This window comes from Episyrphus balteatus, chromosome 3 (genome assembly GCF_945859705.1).
Source record: "Episyrphus balteatus chromosome 3, idEpiBalt1.1, whole genome shotgun sequence".
Lineage (NCBI taxonomy): Eukaryota > Metazoa > Arthropoda > Insecta > Diptera > Syrphidae > Episyrphus > Episyrphus balteatus.
In genome coordinates this window covers 59,953,444-59,966,057 of record NC_079136.1, presented here as the reverse complement: position 1 = coordinate 59,966,057, position 12,614 = coordinate 59,953,444, and the positions used below count along the sequence as shown (strand labels likewise).

General features: G+C 32.4%; 2 protein-coding genes across 2 annotated transcripts; one reads left to right on the top strand and one right to left on the bottom strand.

Moving 5' to 3' along the window:
- Positions 1-766: 766 nt before the first annotated feature.
- Positions 767-1,778, top strand: LOC129914441 (vesicle transport protein SEC20). Its single transcript, XM_055993704.1, has 2 exons — positions 767-968; positions 1,078-1,778. The coding sequence occupies exons 1-2, from the start codon at positions 888-890 to the stop codon at positions 1,678-1,680; spliced, it is 684 nt and encodes a 227-aa protein (XP_055849679.1). The 5' UTR covers positions 767-887; the 3' UTR covers positions 1,681-1,778.
- A 4,145-nt stretch (positions 1,779-5,923) lies between these two features.
- Positions 5,924-12,365, bottom strand: LOC129914440 (transmembrane protein 179). The gene is made up of 4 exons (XM_055993702.1): positions 12,131-12,365; positions 11,884-12,027; positions 11,574-11,814; positions 5,924-6,416 (listed from the first exon to the last, which is right to left on the bottom strand). Exons 1-4 carry the CDS (start codon positions 12,238-12,240, stop codon positions 6,219-6,221), a joined length of 693 nt encoding a protein of 230 aa, XP_055849677.1. The 5' UTR covers positions 12,241-12,365; the 3' UTR covers positions 5,924-6,218.
- Positions 12,366-12,614: the final 249 nt, after the last annotated feature.

Sequence of the window (12,614 nt, the reverse complement as noted above, 5' to 3'; positions counted from 1 at the left end):
ATCTATCTGCGTACCAGGCTTTAATAAAAAACAATAGAACACCGTTCAATAGAGTACGTTTGTTTCTATGTTTACCATTAATTTGGAGGGGTCTGGGTGATGAAGAATTAAAATAATTAAAACGTCAAACCAAAACCTGAAAATTTCCTGTGGGAACGCATTTCAAGTTTTCAAATTTTTTTTTGCCGAAAACCGCGTTTTTTTATCAATACTTTATTGATTTTTTTATAAATAAATATAATTTTCTTCACAAAATAAATTAAAACAACCACCCAAGAATTTGACAAGTAGTCCATGAAGAAAAATGTAGAAATATTGGTAATCACTCCGTCACTCCTTCAAAATTTTGGGAGTGAAGAATTCTCTTCAAAAATGCACTGCTTTTTCAATTTTGGAATTTGAAATCACTCCTTTTGGGAGTGATTATATAGCTATGAGTGAAGCCAGAACTATAATTGGCGGATGGAGTCGGAAGCTACTGTCAATTGTTGTTGTTTTCCATAAGTTTTCATACGACAAGTGCGCTCGCAACCGCACTCGACGGATGAAAACTTATGGAAAACAACAACAATTGACAGTAGCATCCGACTCCATCCGCCAATTATAGTTCTGGCTTGACACTTCTTGAATTTTGGAAAACGACATCAGTGAAATGTTTTCATTTTAAATAATCTCTGAATGCCTTCATTATTGCAACACAAATTTCATCTTTGAACTCCATATTTTTTTCCTGTCATTTCTGTCACTGAAATGCAGTTGCCAAAAAAAAAAAAAAAATATGGCGTCAAAACAAAGTTTCTGCTATATGTCTACGTGATGAGTTGTTTCTCTAATATCATTCCACATCAATTTTTCATATCAAAATAAAAATATATAAAAAATATAAAATGGATATTCAAAAATATACTTTACCTGAAATACGTCAGGATTTAATTGATAATAATTTGCAAGCTAAAGCTATTATACAAGTAAGTCCAACAATGAAAAAAAAAAAAAAACATTTTTCTTTTCCTTGTTTTTTCTCTGAAAAAAAAACAACAAAAATCTAAATTTTATTCTAAAACTCTTTTTAAATAGGATATCTTATCCTATCGTGGTTCCATAACCGATCTAGAAACACTCAATGAAGTTGGTCGTTCCAAACTCGCAGCTCTAAGAAAATGCATTGAAAAACTCGATGACTGGGCTCGCGACGTTGGCGACCCAGAATTATCCAAAGAAGTTGACACCCACCGTGATCAATTCTCCAAAACATTGCAAGCATTTAGAAAGGCTAATGTCGCTACAATGTTGGAAATAGAAAAGGCAAATCGTGAAGAACTCATGGCCATTACCGGAGAAACAGATTTGCGCAAACGTACTGCCACCAGCAGTCGTCATAACCGTTCCAGTTTGATATCCCAAGAGAATAATGTTACCGAAAAGATGCTGTCCATTTCGAGACATTTGTCTGAAACCACTCAAAAGAGTGCCACAACCTTAGACACTTTAGTTATGTCCTCGCAGAATGTCGATGCGACGCGTGATGAATTACAAAGCACTCACGGAACCATCCACCAGTCGGGAAAGTTGCTACAAAAGTACGGCCGACGAGAATGCACTGATAAGATTTTGTTATTCTTTGCATTTGTCTTCTTTCTTGCCTGTGTTTTCTACATTGTTCAGAAAAGGCTTTTCTAGTTAAAAATCGTTATTCATGTAAAAACAAACTATTCCTATTATATTGAATTTATCTATTTTTAAAAAAAACTTTAACTACAAAAAAAAAAAAAAACAAACTGAAACACAAAAAAATGTGTGTCATATATAAATCAATTAATTATATGATGAGAATGTTAAAGAAGTTAAGTCTTTGTTAATTTAGAAGACAAGAAAAGACACACACGGCTGCACACAGCAAAACAATTAGATAAAGCTCTATATTATAAAAATATAAACCAACAAATTCCTGTTAAAAAAAAAAACTTAGTACCATTACAAAAAAATATAGTTGTTAGGCAAATTTAAATTAAATTAAAATTCTTTGACAAAGGCTCTCAAAAAGAGCTTAAGCTCTATCACACTTTTCAGTACTTTTTCTAGAGATCTATGTATCTCAAGAAAGTGAGATAGATCTCAAGAAAATGTAATGAAATGTGAGATAATGAGAAAAGAGCTTAGGCTCATTTTTATTGCATACGATCCAAAGAGTGTAAATATACAAAAAAAAAAAAAAAAAAATACAAATATTTATCCACTTCAAAGTAAAAATGTTAAATAATATATGTATTATAAAAAAATGATATTATTTTTAGGATCTTTTTTTAATTTTATTCTAAAATGTGTTTTTTTTTTTTTTTAATTTGTTTTGTTTAGCTTAAAGGAAACTTGCATATTATTTATTAAAAATAAATAAATAAACTCTGTTTTCAAGACTAGTAATTTAATTTTGTTTCATTTCTGGGTGGGAACGTTTGTTCAAGTAACAGTCTTTGATATTTTTTCCGGAACAAGGCAATTGATACGAATTGAATTAGTGCATATGTCAATCGCCAATACAAATTAGATTTTAATAATAAGGTAGAAAAAATACTAAAATTACTTTAATTTACAGCGGAGTGATAAATAAATAAATATAATTCAAGTGTAGAACAAAATCTAACTCGCTTTCATACCTGGATGAAACGCTTTGGAGTTGAAGTCACTTGAAATTTTAAATTGATTAATTAGTAGTTAATCGATATCCGAATTTGGACAGAAATTTCAAGTTATATCGAATTTGATGCCATGTTTGATTTCATAAAATCGTCGCTAAGTAGGGTTTGAATATATGTTAATAAACTAGCTTTTCCAGCAGGACAACACCCAAAGGGAAGTATGCTGAGTTCCACGCGAAGTTGAAACATGTATATGACACAGCTTAGGCATTCCAACTCTATTATCTTAATGGCCAACCGACAACACCCTAGATTTGTTTCTTGCCTATAAACTTATAGATCAAATAGGTTTTAGAAAACTGAAAATTAAAAGCATGTTCAAATAAATAAGGTAGGTACTAGGCTATACTTGTAAATCATCTAAGAGTACGATAGCGACCGCTTAAAATTAAGATACAGCTCCTGGTTTTCAGGAGGGTTGTTTTTTGTCCATTACTGACATTTTGGGGTTAAGTGGCCGAATAAAGCGATCAGGAAATTCATTAGGAATCGGAGGAACTATTTGTTTCCTTTTGTGTGAAATGTCAATCAGCTGGCACGAAAAATGAATTGGCATCAGGAAAACAAATAAATACAACTAAAAAAATATATATGTAATTGTTCGATTGTAAACTTTTTTTTCCAAAAAAAATCATTTGAGTCATTTATAATCGATTAAAACATCACAAAATATCTGTTTGAAAATTTTTCCTGATTCATTTTCCTGATCGCTAACCGCCACCTAAGGGGCCGGTTATAGCGATCAGGAAATAGAAGGAAAGTACGTATGTTTTTTCAAAGTTTTGAAAACACCTTTTAAACCTCCAATAAAGTATGCCATTAGTGTTGTGCGCAGTTCCACCTAAAAAAAATTTGTGTCCGACTGTACATTTTTATCATATTTTGTCATAATTAACTACATTTGGCATAAAAGTACGAAAGTGAAAATATTCAAACTTATTTTTTTATAGTTTTCAAGCTGAAAGTTAAAAACAAAAATGATGCGCAAAGCTTAGTTTAAAAAATAGTTTGTAGGTATGCCCTTTTTCACAAAGCAACTGTGGTAGCGGAGAAAAAAATTTTACTTTTGAACTTTTCCAAAAATTATAGTTAGGAATTAATTAATTTTTTTTTTTTTTGAAAATTGCAGGAGCCGTTAAAAATTTTTTTTGTACATACAAAATACTAAAAATATGTTTTGCCGTTCTGAAGAAATTGGGCACGTTCAAAGAGCTAACATAAAGCTATCGGATAGCTTTTTGTTGTTGTAAACAATGTTAAAAATTAGCAAGGAAACGAACCATTTTCTGTCAAAAAATAATCTGAAGGTATTCCAGAATTTCTGGTATACCTCAGGTATCCGAGTGATCAGCTGATATACATTTGGCTTTTTTTTTATTTTGATTGCTTTTCGGGCTATTATTCAGCTTCAAAATAAAAAAAAATTGCAAGAAATAAAGTCAAAGCGATTGTGCAAGTACTTTTCAACAATAAAAAAAATGTAATTTGCTCAAAAGAAAAAGTTTCCTCTTCTCAATATTTACATATTTTTTTAGTAGCTGCTTGGGCAAGCTATCTGGATACCTCTTTGTTCAAAAAGATATTCCAGATACGGGTATCCCAGATAGCCTATCCGATAGGTGTTTGAACGTGCCCATTAATATTCCACATCACATGGGTATTTCTATTTCCATTGTCAGGACATCCATGTTGTTTTTGGGTTTTATTTATTTTTCATGCTACTCATATGCTTGTTTTAATAAAACATGCTTGCCTCAATAAACTCAAAAAAACATGCATGTCCTGATTTAACCCCTAGTTCAAGAAAAATAGTTAATTCCTTTTTGAAAACGGTGTTTAATTTAGACAAGAACCTCATCAAAAAAATTTTACTTTAAAGCTATATCTAAAAAAAATAAGTCAACATTATTTAAACAGTTTTTCCACTTAGGAACTTGATTCTCGAACCATTTGCTGAAATTCGGAATCGATTTTCTCTTCTTTTCAGAATTAGAATATTCATTGAGTGCCAAACGAACAGTTTCAGAATCGTTCGGAAGAATTCCGGACAGTCCCGGACGACCAAACGAAAACGCTATAAGTTTCGATTCAGCAAAAGGCTCTAAATAACGAACCTAATTTATATATTTCGTTTTTTGTATTGCTGAATTAATTTACATATATAAAATTCTTTTAAATTGAAATTAAAACGCATTATTTTTTTGTTTTTTATAACATCAATATATTTCAAGGACTTATTTGACTCGTTGTAATTTTTAATTTATTGTATTTATTTTATTATAAACTTGATCCTGAGAATGAGGCATCACGTCCTTGAAAACATATATAGTATAAAAAAATAATGCGATTTAATTTGAACTTAAAAGAAAAACGTTAAGGGAAAGTAATAGATATTTTTTTTTCAAATTCTCATCTTTGGCAGAGTACGCCTTGATTCTCAGCTTAATTTATAGCCACATCTTTGTTACAAATATGGTCATATTGGATTTTGGAATTTAAAGCAAAGGTATTTAGAGTAGTTGAGACCACTCATGAATTAAATAAATAAATATTATGGTGAATAGGCATTAATGAGCATCTTAGTTTATGAGGGATTGAAGATTACCTTCCATTATAATAAATAAACCGGCGAGTGTATACACACTGAAAAAAAACAAACTTCTTAAGTAAATTCGAGCTCCAAAAAAAAAAACGATCGCCACCTCATAAACAGCTCTGAAGTTTTTAGGCTTTATATGTAGGTCATAACTTAACAGTAGCTAAAACCATTGGGTGCGTTCGCGTACGCATAGACACCCTATCCAAGATACCTCAGTATCCGATACGTTTGTGAACACGAATCAGCTGTTCTTCAAATTTCCCATAAGATACACGAGTATCCAGAAATTTTTAGGATATCTTTGGATTTTTTTTCTTGTCAACACATGTTTCCGATCAGCTGAGATTTTATATGGGATTACAACAACACAAAGGTATCTGGATACCCTAAGATCGGTACGTGAACGTACCCATTTACATTTCATATCAGGCTCGTGTGCTGTTAAACAAGCATTTTACCTTTTTTTTTACTGAGGTAAACTTGCTTCGGGTAAAATAAATTCCAAGGGAAATATTTACCTGGCCAATAGCGATAATCCTCTTTTAAATACTATTACTTTCTTAAGATAATTCTTTATTCATATTAAAGTTTAATTAAAAATATCACATAGAAAAAGAAAATACTTGAATAATGTTTGAATTAATTTATCAAATTACCAATATATAAGTGCACATAATACATAAATGTATGAAATTTGTTATGGATTTTAAATTTAAAACTAAAAACGAACTAAGAATAATTCGCTATTATAAATCAACAAAAAAATATAATATAAATCATTAATTGTATACAATCTTACATAAATCTAGAACTTAATTGTGTCTATAATCTTTAATTTTTTAGTTCCATACAAAGGGATTTACTAAAAAATAAAATGAATATTTGTATAAATTTGAAAACGATGATTCGAGCCGTCGCCAAATTTAACGAGCAGCTTCAATTGGTGGCGTTGATCTTCCATCTCTTTGATTATTCACATTCAATGCATCTTCATTAACAAGACGTTGTCGTTCCAAATACATTGAGACTTTGATATTACGAATCTGGTGATTGTTGATGAGCTTGAGAAGGGCAATTACAGCGACTCCAACTGATATGGCAAAGCTACCCCAAGCACCAAACTGTAAACAAATGTTTTATTTAAATGTCTGTCTGGAAGTAAGGCAAACACTGTTATACTGCCAACAATCTCGTAAAGGCCCTTACTACAAAATTTTCGATTTTTATAAATAAGTCAGAAAATTTCAAATATTTGTGATTTTTTTTTTTTTTTTTTTCATTTTTATATGCAAATTGCTGTAATGGATTTAGGGCGATTTTATAAGAAGTTTGCCGAGTAAACTTGAGATTTTGGTTTACATTTAAATGTGATTTTTTGTAAATTTTATTTTTGTTTCAAATGTGTTTAAATTAAAAAAAAAAAAGAAAAAAAAAACAGACAAATTTGTGTTGTCTTCTGAAAAATTGAGCATGTACATTCCACAGTACACTTATAGACATAGTTTTTGGATATTGAAAATGAAGGAACTGATGAGCCTTGTGCTTCCAACTTTAAAGGAAGACAAAATTTTGTGATGCAAAAATGGTGTCGGCAACCTCTTTTTCATTTTGTTAAAATAAAAGTTTTTTTCGAAAAAGCAATTCAATCGCACTATATTTTTTCATACATACATACATATCGCTCATTTACTTGAACACTGTCATAACACAAAAAAACCTGGTTTTTCAGGAAACGAGTTTGAAATTTTGCATCGATCCATTTTTTTATTGTCGAATTCTTTTTAACAAAAAAAAAATCGAGTTAAAATCGATCTCAATGCATGTCGTAAACAATGTGCCGAGTATGTTTTACTGAACAAAAAATTTTTTGCTAAAGGAATTGGACATACATACATACGTAAAAAGTTAGTTTCTAAAACAAAACTAGTGCTCCTTCTCTGTCAATTTTAAAAACGAAGAAATTACTTTCTGTAGGATTAAAGATTACTTTATTCCAATAACTTCTGCATTAATAAATACAAATTTATGATTTTTGAGTTATGACATTATTCAAGTAAATGAGCGAAATATATTTTGTTTGGAAAATTTAAAATAGATAAAAAATGATGTGTGTGACAAAAATTGATTCTTTTTTCTTGTTGATTTTGTTCTTCATAAAAAACATTTGCTTCGGGGTTTCTTTTAGTGGTCTAGAAAATCTATACTTTCTTCAAAGCAAATGAGTTCCAAGTTTCCGCCGAGATTACATTTGTTTGATGTAAAAACATGTACATATCATATAAACCATTTAAATTATAAGAGAATATGAGGCCATTAATTAAAAAAAAAACTTGAAACTTCGAATGGAATGAAGCAAAAGTTCAAATTAAATTTCAAACTGATTAGTCTAAGAGCCGGGAGCAGATTTTTTGCGTGAGAGGTAACCGATTCATATTAATATTAGAATAAGTCCCAGTCATGGTGATGACGAAAACGAACGTCTGCCAGCATGTGTCTGCGCCTTTGCTGAGAAAAAGTGCATCAAAAGTACATTTTTTCTGAAAATTGATTTAGTGAGGGTAACCACCTGGAAACAATTGGAACCTGACGCCCTCGTCGCCCTGATTACAAAAACACCCATGACAGACGTTTTAACCGCGCCCAAATACCCGACAGACGAGTCCGAAAACGCGTTTTTTTACACGTTTTTAGGGATTGGGGTAACCACCTAAAAACAATTGGAACCTGACGCCCTCGTCGCGCTGATTACAAAAATACCCATGACAGACATTTTAACCGCGCCCAAACACCCGACAGACGAGCCTAAAAACGCGCATTTTTACGCGTTTTTAGGGATTAGGGTAACCACCTAAAAACAATTAGATCCTGTAGCCCTTAACTCCCTGAATGCAAAAATACCCACGACAGACATTTTATCCGCGCCCAAACACCCGACAGACGAACTTGAAAACGCGATCTTTTACGCGAACGCAAGGGCTTGGGGCAACCACTTGAAATTAGTCTCATTCTGTTGGTCTTGACTCTCTGGTTTCAAAAATACCCATGACAGACGTTTTAGCTGCGCCCAAACCCCCAACAGACGAGTCCTAAATCGCGATCTTTTCGCGAAATAAGAAACCAAGGACTTGAGGTCACCACTTGAAATTAGTCTCATCCTGTAGCCCTTGACTCCCTGATTGCAAAAATACCCATGACAGACGTTTAACCTCCACCCAAACCCCCAACAGACGAGTCATAAATCGCGATCTTTTTCGCGAAATAAAAAAGCAAGGACTTGGGGTAACCACTTGAAATTAGTCTCATCCTGTAGCCCTTGACTCCCTGATTGCAAAAATACCCATGACAGACGTTTTATCCGCGCCCAAACACCCGACAGACGAACCCAAAAACGCGATTAAACTTAATTGAAGATTTTTGTGAACAAAAATTTTATTTTCAAAAATTTTGCTTAAGTTTCATACATTTACTAATGCCAAAAGATTGGCTAGGCAATTAAAGGAAAACAACTATATGAGTGAAGGACAATCTTCCATGGCTTAGGCGATAAATGCAATATGTAGAAATGAGATTCTGGCTTTTTACAAACGTGTATGCAAATATTGTAGGTGCTGACCATTGTGTTCAAAATATTTTGTGTTTGAAGTCAATTTGTGAGAAAATTACATTTATCGCCTAAACGATGGAAGATTGTCCATGACTCTCAAATAGTTGTTTTCCTTTAATTGCCTAGCCAATCTTTTGGCATTAGTAAATGTATGAAACTTAAGCAAAATTTTTGAAAAAAAAATTTTTGTTCACAAAAATCTTCAATTAAGTTTAATCGCGTTTTTGGGTTCGTCTGTCGGGTGTTTGGGCGCGGATAAAACGTCTGTCATGGGTATTTTTGCAATCAGGGAGTCAAGGGCTACAGGATGAGACTAATTTCAAGTGGTGACCTCAAGTCCTTGGTTTCTTATTTCGCGAAAAGATCGCGATTTAGGACTCGTCTGTTGGGGGTTTGGGCGCAGCTAAAACGTCTGTCATGGGTATTTTTGAAGCCAGAGAGTCAAGACCAACAGAATGAGACTAATTTCAAGTGGTTGCCCCAAGCCCTTGCGTTCGCGTAAAAGATCGCGTTTTCAAGTTCGTCTGTCGGGTGTTTGGGCGCGGATAAAATGTCTGTCGTGGGTATTTTTGCATTCAGGGAGTTAAGGGCTACAGGATCCAATTGTTTTTAGGTGGTTACCCTAATCCCTAAAAACGCGTAAAAATGCGCGTTTTTAGGCTCGTCTGTCGGGTGTTTGGGCGCGGTTAAAATGTCTGTCATGGGTATTTTTGTAATCAGCGCGACGAGGGCGTCAGGTTCCAATTGTTTTTAGGTGGTTACCCCAATCCCTAAAAACGTGTAAAAAAACGCGTTTTCGGACTCGTCTGTCGGGTATTTGGGCGCGGTTAAAACGTCTGTCATGGGTGTTTTTGTAATCAGGGCGACGAGTGCGTCAGGTTCCAATTGTTTCCAGGTGGTTACCCTCACTAAATCAATTTTCAGAAAAAATGTACTTTTGATGCACTTTTTCTCAGCAAAGGCGCAGACACATGCTGGCAGACGTTCGTTTTCGTCATCACCATGACTGGGACTTATTCTAATATTAATATGAATCGGTTACCTCTCACGCAAAAAATATGCTCCCAGCTCTCGGTCTAGATTAATTGTCACAAATATCCCAGGGATATTTTCAAAACGACAAGTTGGCCTTGAAACAAGGGAGTTAATGCCTGGAACGCAGATCGAGCTAAAGCTCATATACAAATTATCGATATTGTATGGGATAAGTTTTAGCTCGACTAAATTTTTTCGATAATAGGAGCTAAAATTTAGCTTGATCTGCGTACCAGCGGGGCTACCTTTGTAGATTTTCAAAAAGAGGTAAAAAAAAGTGTACTGATAAAAAAGAGGCCCTACAAAAATATGTGAAAATAGAACAAGTTAAGTACGACATTCCCATGAAATACCTCATTTACGCCTTTCCCTAACCGCAACACAAACCTTTTAACACAATTTCTTAAAATAAAAATTGTATCAACATAATAAGAATAATATAAAAACATTACCTGTGCATAATTTCTTCAAGAAACAACACACAATTTATCAAAAATAACCTCATAAAAATCAAATCAGCGCTAAACAACAGTAACGTATATTTTTTTTTTACAATTGAATCGTTATAATTGGTTGTGGTATAAGTCACATTTTCCTTGATTTTCAAAAAAATGTCAATTTTTTTAATCAAACGAACCTACATAATTTAAAAAAACAGGTAAAAGAGGTACCAATATATCTATGGAGTTTGGTATTAACGACATAAGTCCAAAATCGTCGTTTTGAGATAAATGCATTTTAAAGTTAGAAAAATTCCTCCAAATCCAGTTTTATTTAATACAAATATATTAGGATGCAATTTTCTTTTAAATAATAATATTTACACAAATAAGATAAAAAAAATTTAATTTTTAAGCGTATTTATTATGTTTTTAGTGAGTATTTATTATGTTGTTTTGACCAAACAAGAATAAGATTATTTCGAGTTGTGTCCTTAGTGCCAAGATTGGAATTAGTTTTTTTTTAAGAATTTAAATTTTTCGGACTTACCGCTATTTACTTTTGTTTTTTTTTAAACGAATCAATTTTATTGATTAAAATATTTCCCGTCATTGTTAAAAAAAGTTTAAGAATTTTTGCTTGGTCAAAACAGTACAAGTTGGAGTTATGCCATTATGATCAAACATAGTTTTAGAAAAAGGAGTTAAGTGTGGTTGGGGCCATTGAATATCTTTGGAACTAGTTTACTATTTACTTACAGTTATGCTGTTAAGACCAAGCGAAAATAGATTTTTTTTAAATAGTTCTGCATATTTAACTCAATTTCGAAAAAAATGGATTTATGCTGTTAATACCAAACTACATAGATATAAAAAAGAGTAATTTTTTGACAATTTTTGAAAAGTGGAGGGAAAGTGGATTGGGTGAAAAAAGAGGAAAAAACCTCTTTAGAGCCGCAAAGGTAGCCCTGCGTTACAGGCTTTAAAAAAAAATTATTAAATAAAACAAAAATTTTCAAAATGTAATTTAAATCTCGAGTTGGGGTTAACTCTGAAGAAACTTTCCAACTTAAGAGTTTTCCCAAAGTCGATTGATAGTGATTAGTGAATAAAATGGCCTTTAGTTGTTTCCCTCTATACCTCCGAAATATGAAAAATGTAGTTAGGGCTTTTGAGCGTTTATGGGCAGTATATTATACCTGAGCTGTTCCCATTTCAATATAGAATCCAGATGTATCAATTTTTTCGCCACCAGGCGTTATATTCTGACCGGCAGCTATTTCACAAGATGGAAAACGTTCAGTCATCTCTGAACACCAAACAATGAATCCCAGAGTGATGATGATAGCTGACAGTATTGACATTGCCAGCATTTGAATGCCAAGCACAACATCGATGAAGAGTGCTAAAAATGAGCTTTCTTCACGAAGTCGGGCAAACCTAATTTTATACCCAAATTTTATTGATTTCTCAAGAAAGTAAATAATTCCACAAAATAAAAATACTTACCGGTAAATTTGTATGCTTGAAACAAAAAATAAAACAATTCCAGTTGCAAGGGGGAATCTACAAAATCCAGGTGAGGCCCATTCAACATTAAATAAACCATCTTCTTCTCGCCATTTGCCCGATGCAAATAATAGACAATGCCCACTGTTGTAGTAGATAAACAGAAATTGATAAGAGGCGGGGGAGGGTGGAAGAAAGTTTTAAAGATTGATTGAATTTTCTTTCTATATTAACATAAAATACGTACTTGAATTCATTCAGATTCATACTCAATGGAAAAATCATACAAAGCGAGAGAATAAATAGAATAACATGACCAGCAATTTGGCTTAGAACGAGGACATTTGCTAAAGCCATTATTTGTATTTATATTTAGCTTTGTTTAGTAAATGAAAATTTATTCTTTTTGTTTGAAAAAATAAAAGGGATGATGCACTTTGTTTTGGATTTTTGTAACAAAAAACTTTCGACTGAAGTTATATGCTGTCATAAAAACTGTCAGTTAAATGTCAAATTTTACTCGTTAGTTTAGAATAAACGATTAGTAAAAACAAAAACAAACGATTTTAAAGGAAAAAAGTGATGCCAAAACTCTATCGGAAAAACTATCACAAAATGTGTTAGAAAATTTTTACTTTTTTACTTTTTGCAAAAAGTGGCCGTTGTAGTTATGTCTTAAATCTGTCAAAGTAACAATTTTTGATCTGATCAATTTCAATTAACTTCTTAGA

Bases quoted from the DNA above. Each gene is read 5' to 3' on its own strand.
- LOC129914440 (XM_055993702.1), bottom strand. From the start codon at position 12,240: ATGGCTTTAGCAAATGTCCTCGTTCTAAGCCAAATTGCTGGTCATGTT. The intron at 11,815-11,883 runs GTAAGTATTTTT...GTATAAAATTAG, and splicing joins TCAAGCATACAAATTTACCG to GTTTGCCCGACTTCGTGAAG. The intron at 6,417-11,573 runs GTATAATATACT...ATTTGTTTACAG, and splicing joins TTGAAATGGGAACAGCTCAG to TTTGGTGCTTGGGGTAGCTT.
- LOC129914441 (XM_055993704.1), top strand. From the start codon at position 888: ATGGATATTCAAAAATATACTTTACCTGAAATACGTCAGGATTTAATT. The intron at 969-1,077 runs GTAAGTCCAACA...CTTTTTAAATAG, and splicing joins AAGCTAAAGCTATTATACAA to GATATCTTATCCTATCGTGG.